The sequence below is a fragment of the Columba livia genome, chromosome 10 (assembly GCF_036013475.1).
Source record: "Columba livia isolate bColLiv1 breed racing homer chromosome 10, bColLiv1.pat.W.v2, whole genome shotgun sequence".
Lineage (NCBI taxonomy): Eukaryota > Metazoa > Chordata > Aves > Columbiformes > Columbidae > Columba > Columba livia.
The window spans coordinates 22,000,306-22,019,421 of record NC_088611.1 but is presented as its reverse complement, the minus strand read 5'-3'; the positions used below and the strand labels follow the sequence as shown (position 1 = coordinate 22,019,421).

The following is a 19,116-nucleotide window of genomic DNA, read 5'->3' as shown; positions in this document are numbered from 1 at the left end:
AAATCTGTCTCAAACATGAACAAACCTTAAGAGAAACCATCAGTCCTTCTGCTCAAATAAGTGTTGTTCTCCCTTGCCCGGTTTGCTCCATCCCTGGGCAGTCCACCAGGCCGGGACTGGAAACGCTACACCCTATATTCCACTCGTTCTGCTTTGCCAAAGCAGCGCGGCAAGCGATGAAGAATTATCTGTTCCATTAGGAACAATCTGTGGTTGTCAGCCCTCCTGCAGAACAGCATTTCTAAAACTAGATATTTGGGACCATTCATGGCTATTTTTACCTAAAACAGGAACGGTTTATTTCAGAAAGCTCCTGCAATTTCTTTGGTTTTGTACACAAAAAAATACATGAAGTACAAATGGCAAAACAAAAACTCTGCCAATGTACTTCCTGCGAATCAGGAAAATGCCTTAACCTCTTAAATCATAGTGTAACAGATATCAGGAGAGATGCAGCTCTCATGCAAAGAGGAGAGGGGAGCAATTCCCTCCCCATCCCCATCCCCATCCCTGGCTCTGTTGTGCTGGCAGATGGAGGGGACAATGCTGCAGAGGGACCATGGAACCCCTCAGCCCCCACTCCCCAACTCCCTTCTGCTCCTTTCTTTCAGCAATGAAGCTGCTCGAGCCCTCTGCTCGGGACCGTAACCCGTAACCCCCCAGCTCCCATCGCTGGGGCTGAGGCCCAGCCGCAAACCCAGCCCAGCGCTGTGCTTGGCGTGGTGCTGGTGCCGGTCCTGCTCCGATCCAGCGCCAGAAGGTGGGAACATCTTTTCTCATCTCTGTTCCTACACCTAAACAGAATGCCAAACCAAAATGCTCTTTTTTCCCCATTTTCCCAGCCAGCCGTGCCCAGTGGGGCTCACCCATGCAGGGTCCAACGGGGTCCCTGCGCCTCAGCCCTCCCCAGAAAACCCTGCCACTTTTACTAACAAACAGAACATCAATTCTTAGCAACAAATGAGGCTTGAAACCCTTCAGAGAGGCAAAGACCAAGAGCACCAGAAAACACCAGGATTTCCTAATGTGGGGGAGTTGTATCAGAAACAGTAATTCCCGTTCCTCCGCCGCTGAGCCCCTGCAACAGAGGGTTTGGTTTCCAGCCCCCTCGGCTCCGCTGCCTCATGGTGATGCTGCAAACAGCATTTTTCCATGGGCTGGGGAGGCAGACCCGCTCCCCGGGGCAGCCTCGTTAATCACGGGCGCTCGTTAACACCTCCGCGCAGAAAATCCCGCAGAGAAGGTTCCCAGCAGCTCGCCGGCGGCTCAGGAGCTGGCTGGCTAAAAATATAACCCTGCCCTTTCTGCCTGGAATACTCTGCACAAATGTGTCCAACAGGCAACTTCGGCGTTACATCATTGAGAGGAAAATTGTTCTTCAGAAGATGCAATTTGGGGCAAAACCAAAGACTGCTGATGACATGGCTGAACAGTGATCAATAGCTGAATATTATTCTGTGAAGCACCTCTTCTTCCAGCACCAACCATTGTGTGTGTGTGTGTGTACACATCTCTCTCTCTCAAAACAACCACCCACACAATCTCCAGTGTCCTGAAATAACAGTTAAATATGAACATCAAAGAGAAAATGGCACCAGAAGCCCTGGGAGCAATACACAAAATACAGAAATACAGAGAGAGACACACACACCCGCAGGATGAGCAACAGCTGGCGCTGATCACACAAACTCCTCGATTTTGAGGCAGCGGCTCTGGTGCAGGTTGGGTGAGCAGTTTATTTCATTTCAGGGGCTGAAGAGAGAGAGCTCCCGACATCTGTATTTTACATCGGTTCTTTATTGTCCAATTAGAGCTTCCCACCTCATTTCTTCGCTCTGAAGCAGTGATGCCATTTGAAAAGGTACCAGTTCAAACCTCATGTGAACTAAAATGTCTCGCTAACACTATTGCGGTTGTGAGCTGTGTCTGGCACTGAGCAGAGCCGGGTAACGCTCTTTAGTACTCTCAGAAGATCACATCTTCAAACTGCCCAAGAACCCCAAAGGAACTCCAACTAAACACCACCAAACAGCCAGACCTGTAACTTGGGCAAAATCCTACACTGAAATAGTGCACAGGTTTACATTTGGAGTAGCAAAAGCATGTGGGGTTTGGGAGGTGTTGGCTGCCGGGAGCTCAGGCCTGGAGCTCCATGGGGCATTTCCCCATTGGAGTCTGCGGCAGCACCGGGAGCACAGCTGGGAATGTGTTTCTCACTGGCGCTTACAGGGAATATTAAACAAAAGGGAAAAACAAACCAACCACAACAAAAAACCCCAAACAAACAAAAGCTTCAATGCCTTCATTTAAAAGGAGACTACAAAAATAACATCCATTTGAAACTTCACAAAAATTGTGTTACTTAACTTCTCTATATCTGCATGTTAAAAAATAATGCTATCCTTAAGCTACCATCTCTTTGAACTCACCAAACCTCTCCCCAAAGCCCTCACTTCAACCCATCAATGTCAAGCTCTGCATCGCTCTCACGGCACCACAAGAACTGAACAATTTCTGCCTTTGGTCGGGGAACGGACCCTGTTTGCCCCATATCCATCGGCCCCAGGAGACCAGGCATCACCGTCCGTGGGACCTGAGCCAACGTTTCATTGCTTTTCACCAGAAACCTTCAAACTGGCACCCGGGAAAGAGCACAGGAGACGTGCAAGGGGTGATGCCTGCACCAAGCAGCCCAGGTAAAGCTCGCTGGCGCATGTCTGTCTGTCTGTCTGTCCCTGCATGTGCACAGGCAGGAGGCAGTGAGGTTCAGCACTAAGGCAGGAGGAATCCAAGCTGATCTTAATCCCCAGAGTGATTTTCAACAGGCTGGAATCGATACGCAATCAACTTCTCATGCCTGCAAGTGTATCTTGGGTTCCCAGGTAGCCAGGGTATTAATTTACATTCAATTAATGGCTTTGTCAGCATTAAGAAAGATACATTCCTAACAAGTTTGTGGGTAGAACGGCGGTAAACGCTGTGTAAGCAGTACAAAAGAACAAAAAAGGGAATTCTTCCTTCCCCTGCGCCGGGTCGGCCAGCAGCTTTCTGTAAGCAGCATAAAGTGCCATCTGAAAGCGTCTTTTTGACAAAATGTACGGGATGAAATAACAAAAGCAATATTTGAGAGCCATTAAATAGCTAGATATAATTCCATTCTCATTTTTTCTTAACTCACTACTCTTCCATTTTTTGTTTTTCTCAGGGTTTAATACTTTCCCCCACACCCCAAAAGAAGCAAATTAGCTCTCGTTGGAAATAAACCCAAAACATCAAAAACATGATTCACCATCTATTTAGAAGACAAACAACCAAAGAATTCAAGAACAGTTACGCTGGTTCACAGCACTTGTTTTTTAAATAGCTGTGCATGCATCTGATCCATCCTTCAACCTCCCGGCCAAGAGCTCCACGAGGCTGCAAACCTGGGCCACACCCACAGCTTGCCGGCACAGAACCGCTCATCCTACATCTACCTGAATCCCATTAATCAGTTGCATCAAATTCCGAACTCAGACCATAAAGGATATTTTTTTCATCATTTGCAAAGCATTTTGCCAGAGTTTCAAAATAAGAAGAATGGGAAAGAAAAAAAAAAGGGTGGGAAAACACTTATTCTGAAGCCTAAGATCATCTGCTTGACTCCATGTCTCAGACCTGAGCATCCTCTGGACACGCACCATCGAACAGCTTCCCATGTTGAATTTGGCAAGTGCCGCTCTCCATCTCTCCCACCGCAGATTATCTCTTAATCACCGGCAGAAAGAATGGCTCTTTCTCCAGGAAAGAATTTACCAAGTCCTGACTTTGAATCTGCCTGCTGGGGAGAACTTCAATTGACGTCTGGGGCGGTAGTATCATCATCTTTCATCAGAGGGTCGTCCCGGTAATTCTTCCACACATCCACGTGCTGCCATAAAGAGCTACCCCAGGCAGTTAACACCGATCATTAGATTTGGGTACAGTAGCGATAACAAGAGAAGAAGATGCACTGAGGTTTATTAAATCTACCGAAACATGAAGAGGTAAGGTGGCAGTGGAATACTGAAAGGTCAGTTTGTGCTTAAAGATATTGTTGTCGCAGAAGTTCACTTCCACCTGCACCGAAACGGGGCTGCAGTTCAGCTCAGCCATCATCTGGGGAGCCCAAAGCTGGAACCATTGTCCAGACCATGAGAACACAGGGAGAATTCCCACATTCTTGCTGGTTTGGATGGTCTACAAAGCTTCTGGGACTTTAAATGAAAAATTGTGACAAATGAACGACGTCCTCTTCGACTGTCACTGCTCCAGGAAAACCCAGCGCCCGGTGATCTGCCAGCCTGAGGGCACGTGCCTCAGCTCAACTGCCACACTTGTTTCTCCAAGTCTCAACCACGTTTTCCACTGTGCTTCTGTTTTCCCTCTGTCACTTGAAATCTTGGGAACTTGTTATACTTGCCTCAACTTCTCCCACTCTTCCACAGTCCCGATCGCATCATTTCTCCATCCCAGCCTCCTTTTGCTCACCCCAAATCCTCCTGTCCCTCTCTCTTGCTCCTCTTTGCCGCATTTCACCCTTCCCGTGGTTACCATGGGACTCCTGCTCTTCAACACCGAACTGACATGGGAGTCTCCCCCTGTTCGGTTCATCTTTCTGTTTGGGTGAATGAAGAAGAACAGGGGGTTCTGGGGGACAAAGCAGCAGTAGGAAAATCCACCAAACGCACTTTGAACAAAGACTTTCTGTGATTTTGTTTTCTGTTGTGTTGCTGTTTTGACAGATGTCAAATGCAAGCGGAGCCACAGATGTTCATCGCTTCTATGTTATTGTAAAATGAATGTAATAGTAATAATGGTACATCCCATTAAAATTTTAATTAGAAAATACACCTTTTGTCTGTTGCTTAAACTGCTTATTTTTTCTTATCTTCCAGGACTAACACTCATGCTCTGGTTACACTGCAAGTCTTCATGAAAATGTTATGAGGATACACTCTGAGAAAAAGACTATTTGAAACAAGGCATGTGCCTGCAAACGCTGCCACATGAGCATACATTCTGCTTTTTTCCCCTGAAAGCCATGCTAAGCCTTTCAACTTAGCTGATTCCTGGTTCAGTTTGAGCTGCAGAGTGTTCCTAACACAACTTTCCAGGCGGCAATGGCTGTTTCACTGTGCGCTCCCTCTGCCTCACTCGCTGCTGCCTTTATGCAAATAAAATGCAACTTTATCCTTTCAGCATAACGACAACAAACACCATCAGGCTACATTAAGACTGACTTAAGATTAATGAATCCAGTTCATGTCATGACTTCCTAATTACTCCATGGGAATATGGCAAAGTCTTGTCCCAAAAGCGACATCAAGTATCAAGACAGATCGCTGCGTATCTGGGGCCTCATTCTACAAGAAACTGGAGTCGGAGGCTGCTGGGATGGTCCCATTATCACTGAAAACTGGAACATCACATGGTGTTTATGTGGAAACAGACCAACACAGCAGTGTCTCACATCTGTATTTGGAAATGAGGAATCGTGGCTGGGGAAGAAGGGTTATCTGAAAAATGCCTTTTTCTATAGAGCGACTGTTTCAGTTTATGACTTTTACCCCTAATAACTTTACAGACATAAAAAAATTTGACAATCCAAAGCGCACCGTACGCACTTAAACATGCAGGTGCATTCATTTTCAATGCAATTTAACACTTCCTAGCTTCCTCTTCCCAGTGACCTTTTTGAGGAAGCTTTAGCGTATTGCAAATATTATTTAACACAGTGATAAAAGGAAATAATATTAATAATATGTTACTGAGGAGTAAAATAAAGGTAACCTCATTCATGACTAATGAAGAAGTTCTCAGCAAACACAGTGAGCATTAAGCTGGTGTGTAAGTGCTGCCATGCCCTGGAGCCTTTGGGGCTGGATCCTGCTCCAGACACTGCCCTTCAGGGCAAATTGAGTTCCATTCCCCTAATTTAGTTTGTTTCCATCAATTTCTAGGGAAAATCCAGGCTTCTTATTTCATTTATTTTATGTGCTCATCAAAAGAAACACATTACTAAATTTTAGGAAGCAGATGTTCTTTGCTGAATGATAAAAGAATAACATTAAAGCGCCTCTTTCCAGTTCTCTTGGATTCATAGCCAAATGAAATTACTGCAACAACAGAGAGCAAAACAAAGCAGCAGGCTGAATGCAAGCGGGGCAGACGAGCCGCACGCCTAACAGCCTCGCTAAGCAAGAAATGCTAATTCTGAAGGATCGCTTATTTCCGTAAGTAACAGATTGCACTGGGTGCTTCTCTTAGCGATGGAACAGAATCAGCCTGGACCTCCCGAGTGGCCACGGAGCCACCAGGAGATGTTCGCTATTGGCAAAACACAGCTCACGGACCTCAAAATACGTATCTGCTCTATGGCAGCTGCTCCTAAATAATTAACACAAGTATCTGTACATGCAAAATGGAATTTAACCATCACAAGTAATCACGCAAACTACCTGATGACAAGTGCCAGCTGCCACTGGCTGACTTTTGGGCAATACATTCACCAAATAAGAAGATATTTGTGGGCTCAATGGACACATTTTTTGGCAGACACACTACATACACTACATACATATTTGTAACTGTGATTTAACCGACTTTCCACACCCAAACCTTCCACTCCATCATCACTTCCTGTGTCCAAAAGCAAACCTCATGTTTCCCTTTATGTCCAATGTATTTAATGTGTAATACAGAATGAAAATGTTTCAAAACAACCTTGGGAAGTTTTCATTTCTGTGTAGTGTTGACAGACTTTTTGTTTGTGTGTTGGAAACTCTCAGGGAGGAAGAATACAGACAGCATGAAAAGATTATTAAAATATCCTGGGTTTCAGAAACAAAACACTTCATTGTCTGTCAACTTAACCTATTTATGGAGAAAATAACATGTGAAAGTGCCTCCAGGGTTTAAAAAATGTAAAAGGATAAAGCGTATTATGTACCTGAGAAGAATAATTAATGAAGCGGCAGTGGGGACACAGTAAAAAGGAATGCAAATATTTGATTTTCCAGGGAGTGAAGACACCAGAACCCATTTTAATGTGTCCAAGGGCTCTCTGGAGAGCCTGCCCGACACGGTGCCACGTGCCAGCCCAGCACCTGCTGGTCTCTACTCAGTGTCTCCCTTGTAAAGATCTTTTCTTTCCTATTATAGAGAACACGGACTCTAATCAGCGAGTTGGGTTTGCCCAGAGGAAGCCTTTTGAATAGTTAAGCAAAAGGGATAACAAACTAAGGAAAGATTAGACCAGAAACACTTCAAAACATGAAGAAATGTTGAGAAGCAAAGGGATTATGTAAAAAAAGTTTCCCGTAATTTTTGTATCCACGTGCATGTGTACAAGTACACATCTTTTTTAAGCAGACAGGCAACATCTGTCAATAGAGTGCTTGATCTGAACGAAATAAAAGTTAAGCTAAGTTTAAATGGAAACACCTGATTTAAAAATGAATTTATACTCCTTCAGCAGCAAACTCATCCACTGCTTCAGAGATGGTACACAAATGGCAAAATGTTTTCTCTTCCTATGGATATACATGATACATTAAGATTATTCTGGTTTACTTTCTTTTAAACGATAAAGGCCCTGTCATATCACCACAGTTTCAAATTAGTTCTGAAATTGTGCCTTTAATGAATAACTGCTGGTAGCTTCTCAGCTGTGGAAATGATGGATAGTTTTCCCATGAGGAACACAGACATTTAGGAGAATTTCAGGAGATGAAGACTTACCAGACGTACTTTATAACCCACATCATACCATGTCTGCACATATTTATTCAGAAAACACGAGGCAAAAACGCGGGAGGCCGTTAGGGACAGCCCTTACCCTCGATGGTGGCTCTCTTGGGCAGGATGGTGATGGCTCCCTCGGCGACGTCCTCCTGCTGCAGCAAGGGGCTCACCTTGGAGCCCCACGTGTCCGAGCCCACCCAGAGGAAATGACCCACCTGATCCGCCCGCTTGGCGGCCGCCAGGATTTGCCTGCGGAAAAGAGAGAGTTTGGTCACAAATCCATTGCGTTTAAACATATATTTGCTTGGGAAAAATGGCGTGGTGTAAGCGCAGAATGAGCAGAAAGTGAATATCCCTGTGAGCAACAGAGCTCAGGAATTTCACAACACGCCGTACCACAATCCCCGCAACACAGGCTGCATTTCTCTTTAACCCGCCCTCGAGCCTAAGCCTGAAATCCTGATCCCACTAAAACGTAAAGTTTTGCCATTGACTTTACTGAAACTTTCTCCTCACTTCTTTGTGTCTCGTTTTGTAGAACTGAGCCTCTTGACAACTGATAATGCCATCACAATTTTAAACTAATTTAAAGTTCTGGAGAGAGAAGATGGGACACAGGCAAGTGAGAAATGATAGTCACACTTTTAAAATAGTCTTTATATTATATAAGGAACAAGGGGTATGTGGTTAAACCTTGAGCACCTTAAGTGGTTGAACCTTGAGCATCCAAGCCATTTTATCACTAGTAACCATCACTTGCCATAAACCAGACTGGATTAATGAATAATACATAGTAGTACGAGCTTGACGAGAGGGGCATCGTCTCAATGCCTTCTTGAGAGCTCAGGTCAGGTCTGACACTCAATGCATGAGCAACCTCTGCCAGGAAAAGCTTCCGAAATGCTCGGTCCGGGTACCACGAGCAGCATCTCTGGCCCCAGCGCCACCCTCCACACCCCACATCACTCTTACCAATACACATTTCCACTTCTCTATTCATATTCCTATTTGCTTTCTCTTTTCTACACGGCTATCAAGTACAAATTAATTATTTCTCTCGGTCGTCCTTACTTTATGTCCTCATCATTGGCAAAAATAACGATGGCCCTGGCATTGGGGGTTTCTAGGAGCTGCTTGATAATTTTATCGAAGTCGATGGTCTTGTCCTTGCGATCCTGGGGGATTTTCAGGGACTGAGCAATGCAGAGCCCACCTGGTTGAGAAAGAAGAAAGAAGAAAAGGGCCATGTCAGAGGGGAGCATGGGAAATGCAGCGGGAAGCACTGGAAGGGAAGCTCCCAATGGGATCACGGTTCGGACGGAGCGCTCAGTGCTCATCTCGAGCTTCCCAAGGGATTTACACCATTAGTTTTTTGCACAGATCACTCATTGGGTTACACGTAACCTGCACGTCTGGATAGGATCCTGGATCAAACAGATGTGCAAAACCATCAACATAGCAAAATAACCAAATAAAGCAGTCTGTAGAGGGACTAAAAAAATACCCAACAAATAACCTGGACACATTGAAACTGATTTAAAACAAACCAAAAGAACAGGCTTAAAGGGAAGTGATATTGACAATGTATTAGACAAACTTTACCCCAGTGAAGAGCTGAGATTCTTTTTACTTTTGCAAGCTGAAGGGTATTGAGGGAAAATGCTTCCACTGAAATAACTTATCGGGAACAGGAACAGCAGAGGAGTTGAGATCCTGGCAAAGCAAAGATTATTCGAGACAACCCCGACTCATCCGAATGCCCGTCACCAAATGGGATGGAGCAGCCCAAGCAATTGAAGATAAAGTACATGTCTGGGAACTGGCCTTCTCATAAATACACAGGTAACACTGAAAACAAATGCTATCAACACAGTAATAGTGCAAAATACATCTATACCAATGAAATACTAGTTTTTAGCAGTTCACATATTACAGTTATATAGGTTGCTTTAGGAAAAACCAACACATCTCCAGTGACATTCTGCTTGTCATTGTTGGCAGATGAAAACACAACTTCTGCCTTCATTATTTTGTTTCTCAGTGACAGACACTTTCATCTTTTATGGCATCTTAGATACCAACTTCCTCAGTATACAGCACAGTGTGTTAATTAACGAAGTATCAGAAACGCATAATAAGAAACAGCAGTGGGGACGAGTTAATTAAAAGACAGCAGGACAAAGGAGATATTCACAGATATGCTTTAAAATGCAGATATCAAAGGGCCGTTAAATGCCGTAATAGTGAAGGTGTGAGCTACGCCACAGCAAGGCCCGGCCTACAAACACCTGCAGAAGAACCACTGAACATCGTAAAACCCAAACACGTGGTTTATGGTTTGAAAACTGCAAAATATGGCTCTTCTGCAGGTCTCTGAGCACTGTGCAAAGTAGGTCAGGATCATTTTCCTGTATTTTAGGTGTAAGGAAGCTGAGACGCAGCGGCTGCCTGGAGTCAGGCCGGGTCTGGGGGTACGAGCCGGCCCAAAAACACTGGGGAAAATACAGATTGGTGGTGGTGGGAAAGAATAAAATGGAGAAAAGGAAAGGTTGAGAAAGAATAAAACAATAATAACTCCCCAGTTTTTCTCTGACTCACACAGAATGTTTCTTTTTGGTTTACAATTATTTACAATCCTCAAAGTATTGCTACCTGACTTTTTTCTTTAAAAGATTTCTCTTATAATTAACTTAAAGAGGCTTTTAAATCAGGACAGGAGAACTGGGACAGGTGCTGTTCCCAGGCACCAGAGAGCAACCACCGCACGACACAAGCAAACAGGTCCCAGACCCGGCACCCATGACAGTGACATCTCTACATCCAACAGTCCCTGCAGCCAGGGGAAAAAGAAAGGAAACCCACCCACAACCTAGATCAGATGATCCACTCTTGCAAAACTAGTATTTAAAATATCAGCATTTAATACTAAGTAATTGTGACCTACATGATTTAAGTGCCTGGAAAAAAAAAAGAGACTGAAATTGTTGGGAAGGCTCTGGCTCAGCAAGCCACCCCGGCAATAATTACACCTATTGTGCGGGTCATGAGATCTCTATTGCCTGGATGGAGAAGCCAAAAATCTTATTATAGTCCATAATGATTAGAGCTGAGCGGAGCAGCTTTGGGCAGAGCGACAGCTGCGGCCAGGCTCTCAATAGCCGGGAAAAAAGCCTCTAATGCCATGTACAGCTTCAAAGTATGTAATTTCCAGGGGTTTTTTATTTAAAAAAAAAGAGGACTTGGGGTGGAGGAAGGAAACGGTTTGGAATTTGGAAGGGCAGATTTCAGGTCATTTTTGTGATCTGGAGCTTTCTGCTCCCTTTGGGAGGTCAGCTCCTGGTTTCTCTGGTGTCCGCTGCTGCGGGAAGTACCAGAGCTGCTTTTCTTTTAACAACACACCAATAATGGTAACAGCGCAGGGTCAGACGCTGCGTGTTCAGCCCCAGAGCTGCTGGCACAGCCGGGACAGCTCGTGCTCTGTTAACCCTCGTGCCAGAGCTGGCACAGAGGAGTTATAGCTAAACAGTAAGCAGGAAATACGGATAAACGGCAAATATCAATGATCAAACCCAAATTATTTCATTTATGGTATGGTAGCTACAATATTTCAACACATCAGCAGCGGAACAGACTGGTGTGAGAAAGCGCTCTCAGAAGCAACACTGGGAACAGGAACGGCTGGAGCCACACGAGACGCATCAAGGGCAAAGAAAAGAGGCAGAGAAGTGAGATGCAAGAGCAGCAAGACCTGGATAATACAGTTCAGACACATTGATGGATATTCTGATTTTAAACCACTAGTGTCGCTTCCAGGAAAGTGACACTATTACAAATTGACTAATATGTGCTCCCAGTCACCAAAATGGGTCAGTGTGTATTATTTTCTGATTTGCTTTGTTTTGCTCAAGTCCACACGGGGCAGCACTTGACACCGAGCACAAGCTCCGGGTGATCCATCCCAGCCCTGCCCGCACAGTCACATCAGCACGTCCGAGTGTAGGAGCTGGAATCAAAGTGTTCCAGTCTCCATGGAAAACTCCCCGCAGGCAGACGCACACATCGTTTTTCATTCCTCAGCAGTAATAGATGCCCAAGGAATTGGGTGTATGTTGTCCAAATGGCACATACAGAATAAGTTTAACTTTCATATTCTCATCTCGCATTCTTCTTACAACAGGAGACACAGGCACAGTTATTTAAGCTGTCAAGCTAATTCACACTACTCCCAAGGTAAAAACCTCCGAGGGAATTAAGCGGTAAAACTGTGAAAGTTGCAAATTAAGGGTTTTGTCACAGGATTTCTGCAGTAATATATTACCCTTGATGGACTGGAGAAGCCGCAAATGCTCCAAATGGCACAAAGCGCTGTGGCAGCTCAGAGTCTGGGAGCCAAACGCTGAGACGGGGACAGCCAGCCCTGCACAGCCCCGGTCTGCAGGCTGCCCTGGACCGGTCCCAGTGGCGGTGCCAGCCGTTAAACCAGCTGGAGACACAGCTCCCCTTGTCTGCCACAGTTCTTTCTGTCTCCTGGGAGAAGAGAGCAGGTAAGAGATTCTGCAAGCAAACGCAAAGTCTGTTGTGAAGAGAATGGATGTTTGAGATGCATAAAAGAGATGAGAGCTGTAATATATAACAAACATCCTTCTAGCAATGCTACAAACATTTCAGTCAATGCTGGAGTTTCAGAAATTCGCAGGAATCAGCATTGAGAGGTGGTCACAACAATGACGAGGCAGTCAGGTCTGTACCAACATCCTTTCTCTCCCGGGCTATGTACCGGGTTTAACATTGGCATCTTCTCCATCCCTCCTGCTGCCAGCAAACCGTTTTGTGACAACAGCAAATCCAGGGCGGGAGCAGCAGGAGCAGCTTTGGTAGGCTCAGCCCTTCCAGATGCGCCTTTGTCCAGCGAGTAAGCCGTGGAAATGTGCAACACTCCGTGAAAAGGACAAGACAACACGGCAAGCCATTTCCTCAAACAATAACTTGACAATTAGTTGGTTTTGCAGCTTCTCCTTTTCCCAGTGGTTGGTGCCACTTTGGCAAAGGGACCCGATTGTTTGGGATTGCTCCCGCATGACAATATGAGCAGCGCTCTGAGCAAACACAGAAACGCTCATATTTCAACCCAAATCTACAGCACCTCCAGAGGGTGTTTTTGGCAAACAAACAAAATGCCCAGTGAAGTTGGGTCCTTTCTCCCCACCTGGGGAAAAACAGTTTCTCACCACAATTTTATTTCCAGCAGAAGAGCCCCCTGAATTTTGTTAAGTCACTGACAAGACTCATTGTGGCAGTTTCTGTCTCAAGAAATGCCATTTCTAGTTAATTCTTGCACAAAGAGAACCTTCCTAAGTTTCACTTTGTTCCTTATAATAGCTCCTACTTTCTCACCTCCTTCTGGAGAACTTTTAATTGAGTGATGCTGGAGACAAGGGAAATTCATCTTAAGTTATTGCTCAGGATGCTGGTAATTAAGGACGTACAAGTGCCTGATTTTTTGGTTTAGCTGCCAAACTGAATAGATCAAACTCCTTTTTTTTCCTCTTTTTTGATTGCTAAATCTTCAGTTCTTCTCATTAAAATAAAAAGTCATACAAATTAATTTTACCTAAAATGACAATCTCCACGTAATGTGAACCCAAAGGAGGAGACAAATGAGGAGCTACGAAGGAGACGCTGGTTTCTCCCTCCCACCCAGTGATTCAAACAGTCACCCAAAATGTGAGGCTTGGGTTCAGTTTGTCCAGTTACTGCCAGGAACAAGGGACCAAACCCATTCTTCCCCCTCCTGCTCGGGATGTCGCCTTGCTCCTTTTTCCCTTTTCCAACAGAACACGTATGTGAGATTCTGCTTCACGAGCATCATCAAAAAAACCGTTTTGCCATGAAAATTTTTCTAGAGACATTCAAGGAAGCAGGTTTTGAGCTCTGATAATATAAAAGACATTTTGTGAGTATAAAAAAGAATAAAATCCTGCTGCCAAGGCTCAAAGTGCTTTTTCAATGCCTATTTTACTTCTTTGCTTTTGCACTTTATTATCTCGCTATCGACAGTAGAAAGAAGACTGGCTCCTTTCACCCAATGGGCAGGACAAGGCCAGGGACCCTGCTCAGACCCCACGTGTCCCCCCCCGGGCTGCAGAGGAGGTTTTTCTCTGGGGATCCCATTCCTGCTCTGCTAAACACACGGAGAAGTCAAAACTCTGGTGGAGAAATCGTGGCTTCAACCTCCTGATGGATCCTGTGCAGTGGAATAACCGAGATGCTCATCTTGCAGCAACAAGAGGTTTGGTGTTGCAGGGCCACATCAACCCCATCCATTCTCTGGGGAGCAAGTCCCAACAGCATAAGCACTGTACAAAAAATATCATATGACTTTTTTTTTCCACAGGAATCCCACTTATATGTCGTAGATGTGGGCCAGAGATCGGCCACATCACCTAATGCTTCAGTTCCCCGGCAGCTCGAGGACGTTGGGTAGATGGGGCCGTCAGGGCAGCGGTTGCAAAGCCCATGGGAACTTGGCAGGAGACAGAGAGTCTTAAAACCCCCTCATCCACCCGCCCTTTGGCTGCAGACAGACCCTGCACGCCTCAGAAACGCAAAACCTCCGGAGAACCCTCCGTGCAAGTTCAAGCAGTCATGCATTAAATTGTTCAGGGTATTAAACACCTAACTCTGGTATTTAAGGGTAACGGATGTACCTGGTAATCAAAGCATTGCTTCGGTATCCATAGATACCCTTGATTATGTGGTATTTTGATTCTGATACAATACTAAGTACATTATTCTGCTTCCCTGAAATTGTCCAAGAGCTATTTTTCTTATCATCACTTAATTGGATTATCAGGTAGCAAGAGAGACAATTTAACACTCTTTCAGATGATTTATCTACAGAAATACTCTTTTTTTTTTTGGGAAATCGCTTTTAGCAATAGTAAAAACACTGCTTCAGAAAGTTCTGTTTGCTGTTGCCAAGTATTAAAAGGAACTCTCAATTAATTTGATTAATACATTACTTTAAAATTAGCAGCTGCCGAAAGCTGCCTCCTGGATGTTTGTTACAATTACGGGAACAACACAGAAAGCAACGGGCTCACAGGACGCCTGCTGAAAGCAGCTGAACGCCTCGCAGGACTTTTCGCCCCCTCCCCACAGATTTATCACACTCACAAGGCGCCTTTCAGGGTAATTACAGGGTCTGACTTTTGTTCTGGTTTGTGCCAAAGAAAAGCTGAGCCTGGAGGTACCGCCACCTCCCTTGCTCGGCGCGGGGATTCTCTGCCGCTCCACCCTCTTCTCCATGGCCCGGCACAGAAAAGGCCACGGTCAGTACTGATGATGCCTAAATCTTTTAATAAAAACCCCAAAAATACCAACTCAAGCCCTAAGGGGTTTATATGACCCCTGGAAAAACCTGCCAGGAGCCGCTGCGGCCCCACCGTGTCCCTGCCAGGACAGGGGGCACTCAGCAAAGCCTCTGCAAAATGAACCCCACATCGCACCCGGGCACAGAAATCCAGCGGTTTGACATAAGCTTGGGGTAGCCCAAGGAGAGGAATTAACTGGGCAAGAAACAAAATAAACATCAAAGGCACGCAGTATTTTTTGCATATCGCTGTACATTTTACATGTCACAGCTGGGTTTTGGCATATACTTATATATCCTGCATATTCCCTTTATTAGCTGCAATAAATTTTGTTTCTAAGCCTCACGTGTTGTCAAAGAAATAGAAACCAGTTGCAGCAACAATGAGGACTGTGTTTAAAGAAGTCACTATCCTCCCCATGTGAAAACTTGGATACCACAATTGAGGATATTTCCCCGGTAAAGCAGAATTACATCCTGAAGGAATTGGAGTGATAAAGATTATTTCAGCTCGCTCACCGTCAAAGTCCTCAGCGGTAAAAGAGAGTTATTATTCAAACAACCGACACAAAAGTCACAAAACCTTCAAAGAACAATCACTGGGAAGTCAATAGGTGACTCAGGTGGCAGGGACACCTTTAATGGGAATTCACATTTATATTGTTTTCAATAAAAACCAGAACAAGCCTCCCAATGTCCACTTCTACAGGACTTTTCATCAGCCTCATGCAAAGAATAAGAAGATTTTGCAGCGAGTTAATCTAGTGAAGGAAAATTCCCAGGAAGGTGCCGAACACAGCGACTCCAAACTATGTAAGTGGTTCATTGCTAGAAAAGTTTCTGCCATTCTGTCCAGTCAGAAATTGAAATACATTAATTTATTCTGACCCCAAAATTGAAACAGACCCAGGCATTTGCAGAGAATAAACGTTTTGGACTTCATTGCACCTGCGTTTGCTGGGCTGAGGTGGTCACAGCTGCACCCAGAACAAATACGGGTCTAGGAGAGGGAAAATTCCAGAGCACAATTATCACATTGAAAGAAAAAAGGGGGCTAAATCAGCATGGATATGCAGAATCCTCAAGAAAAATGAACTTCAAGTAAAAGAAACTGACCCATAGCGAGATCCAGAAATGACAGCTGGGTCCTTATGTCCAAAATTAAAGTTCTAATGAAGTTCTGGATCAGAGTTTTGTTCCTTCACTGTAGTTAATATCCTGCTTACCTAAAGTTATGAAGTTCTTGCATATGCCAGTAAAATAAGTTTACAGCTGCGCTGGTGTGCACAAGGGCTGGAATGTAAACTATGTCTCCATAGTATCGTAAGTCAATTGTAAAAGTAAAATGTGCACCAATAATAAAATCACATTAAAACATGAAACTGCGAGTTCAGCCAAGGGAAAGCATCCTTGTGGATACACAACAGCTTTTACTCAGGAACTTTCTATTCTTGTTGATTATCTCATTTTTTTCACTTTAGATCTCATCATAACCAATGAACAGGTGACCTGAAACTGATACAGAAGACTAATATTTCTAGTACGTTCATTAATGTTTAATTCAGTCGTGTCACAGCTTTGCTGCATGTTTAATGACATTCCTGGCGCATTTTATCACCTCCAAAACTGTCCTTTATTGTGGTAGTTAAACACCAGCAGTATAGAAAAAATTAAGACTCTCTCTGGAGTCTAAAGTAGAAGTTCAAGATCTGCTTCAAATGTTTAAAACACTTTTGTTGTTACAACTTGGTGCCAGTTGTGGTTGAAGGACCGGCCGGGCCAGGACCGGCTTGGGAAGCTTCTCCAAGCTGGGAACCGCTGCTCTGAAGCTGGACAAGCAGATTCTCAGCTAAATAATTACAATTATTGATGTTTTGGATTTTGCCATATGCCTGTTTCTAACCAGATGTGCCCGCTATCAAGTAGAAAAGAGATACTCCAAAGTCAGACATCAGAATTAAGTGGAAATGAACAGTCTGTATGGACTTCCCAGGTGCATCTGCGAGATGAACAACCACAGGGCTGCAAAACGCTTTGTATGATCTCATATGGTGCAAATCCAAAAATAATGCCATCCTCCTTCTGTCTCTTAAGAGGCTGATTGAGCCAGACTAAGGCCAGCTCTGCTGCATCGTGCACAAAAATAGCAAAGGCAAAGTTCTCAGAAACAGTGTCAGAACACTTCATAAAACACCGTTTCTTCGGGAACAACTGTAGGCGGTAAAATCTCTGGCTGCGGGTAGAGGCAGAAACAAAGTGCCCAAAATACCTTGTTTAAAAGCACAACATGCAGCCGAGCCATGATACAAATCACAACTCTGCTCACCACAAAACACCAGCGAAGTATCTCAGCCTTGCGGCTGGTTCATGCACCCCCTGACCTGGCAAGTTTAGTCCTAAACTGAAATCCATGGGAGAAGCAAATGGACAGAAGCCCGACAACAGCCCCTGGCCCCACAGAGCACCCTGGTGCTGCAAAGGCTTTCCTGAGCATCACCAGCGGCACGTGATGCCAGAACCCATCAGTGGGTCACCCAGCACAGCCACCTCCTGGAAACGAGAAGTGATGGATTTGAGAGGAGATTGGACTCCGGGGAATCAAGACAGACATAAACCGCTAAAACATTCCCTGTTTTTCTGCAAATCAGTGCTGTGATTAAGATCCAGCCAGCCCAATCTGAGTTCTTCCAGCTCTGAGCCATCGAGGTGATGGAAACCATGGGACAGCTCCAGCTGGCCGGGTCCCCTCCCAGCCCCAGCCGGGTGGGCACTGGGCAGCCGGGCTCACCCCCTGCTCGCCCCCCGCTCTCTATTTGCTTCCCAAAAGGCCTGCCTGCAAGAGCGCTCCCGCACAATACCTGCCCAGCCTGCCTTGGCTCCCGTGCAAAAAGCAATTTCCTGCAACCTGCCCACAGACTAAAGAATCCTGCGCTCCGCGACACGGTTTTATTTGCCTGAACTGCCTCTTGGAGCTCCACACTATAATTTAGGAGACTGCTTAGTGCCGCACTGTTCTTGCAGGGATATTTCCCCCTTAGTAATAATGATGCCACCTCTGGATAGTGAATCGTTATAAATTGCAAGCACAAAATGATCTCTAATGATGAAGCTTTTCTAACTACAATTTGGAGTGTTCCCATGTTCCTAGTTCATTTTTTCTTGGAGAGGTAACATAGCATTTTAGCCTTCTCTCAGTTAATGGTATTTTCTTGGTTGTTATTTATCTGCTAGGGCAAGTAAAGACTTGTCAGTTCTTCAAAGAATGAGAAATCTGGAGAACAGCAATGACACAATGACGAATCTCGGGGAGAAGGGAGGGAGAGGATTAGAAATCTTTGAAGAATACTTTTGGAAGGAAACCTGTTTTCTAATTTTTCTGCCCAAGACCAGACCAGCATTTACAACATGATTTTTTTTCCTGCAGCCAGAGTTGGGCTTGCAAAGGCTCACAAATAGATAAGGCACATGAGAAGAGACTGATAGGAACTCCTGGGCTTTGAGTTACTGAGGGCAGAGAATGAGACGTGGGGCCAGAGCACAGACCTAAGATAAGCAAAATCCTGTTTGATTTGGGGTGTTTATCTTAGCCAGAAAGATCAACTGATGTTTTGGTCGGAAAACACATAAAACAGGACACAGGGATGGGGGATGTGGAGGGTTGGAGGAAAAGACAGCGGCTTCCCTACCATTTTGTTTCAGCTCCAATTCCTCGTGTCTCATCCCAAGGAAAGCAAAGAGGTCTCTGATTTCTCCTGTAAACTTCAGGCAGGTGAAGATCTCTTCTCCGCTCTCCTGGGGAACTGCCCTCTAATTAGCACACACTGTTCTGCTTCCCAAGTTTCACTGAAGCTCTAAGTGACGCTCCTCACACAATATGAAGCCTCAGCTCTGCAGAGCCGCTGGTCCCTTTCGTATCGAGTTCATAACTGAAGCAAACTACACGTGCTCTAATTTTACCGAGAGAAAACCTCAGTGAGTGT

The 19,116-nt window shown here is 44.9% G+C and overlaps 1 protein-coding gene across 7 annotated transcripts in view; it reads right to left on the bottom strand.

Annotated features, from left to right (window-relative positions):
• The window catches only part of GRM7 (glutamate metabotropic receptor 7), a 267,872-nt gene that overhangs the window by 98,853 nt on the left and 149,903 nt on the right, over positions 1–19,116 (bottom strand). For all 7 annotated transcript variants that reach the window (XM_065075811.1, XM_065075808.1, XM_065075810.1 and 4 more), the window contains 2 exons: positions 8,836–8,977; positions 7,859–8,013 (listed from right to left, as the gene is read on the bottom strand). In XM_065075811.1, the coding sequence (XP_064931883.1) occupies positions 7,859–8,013; positions 8,836–8,977 (297 nt within the window). The remainder of the gene's footprint in view (positions 1–7,858; positions 8,014–8,835; positions 8,978–19,116) is intronic.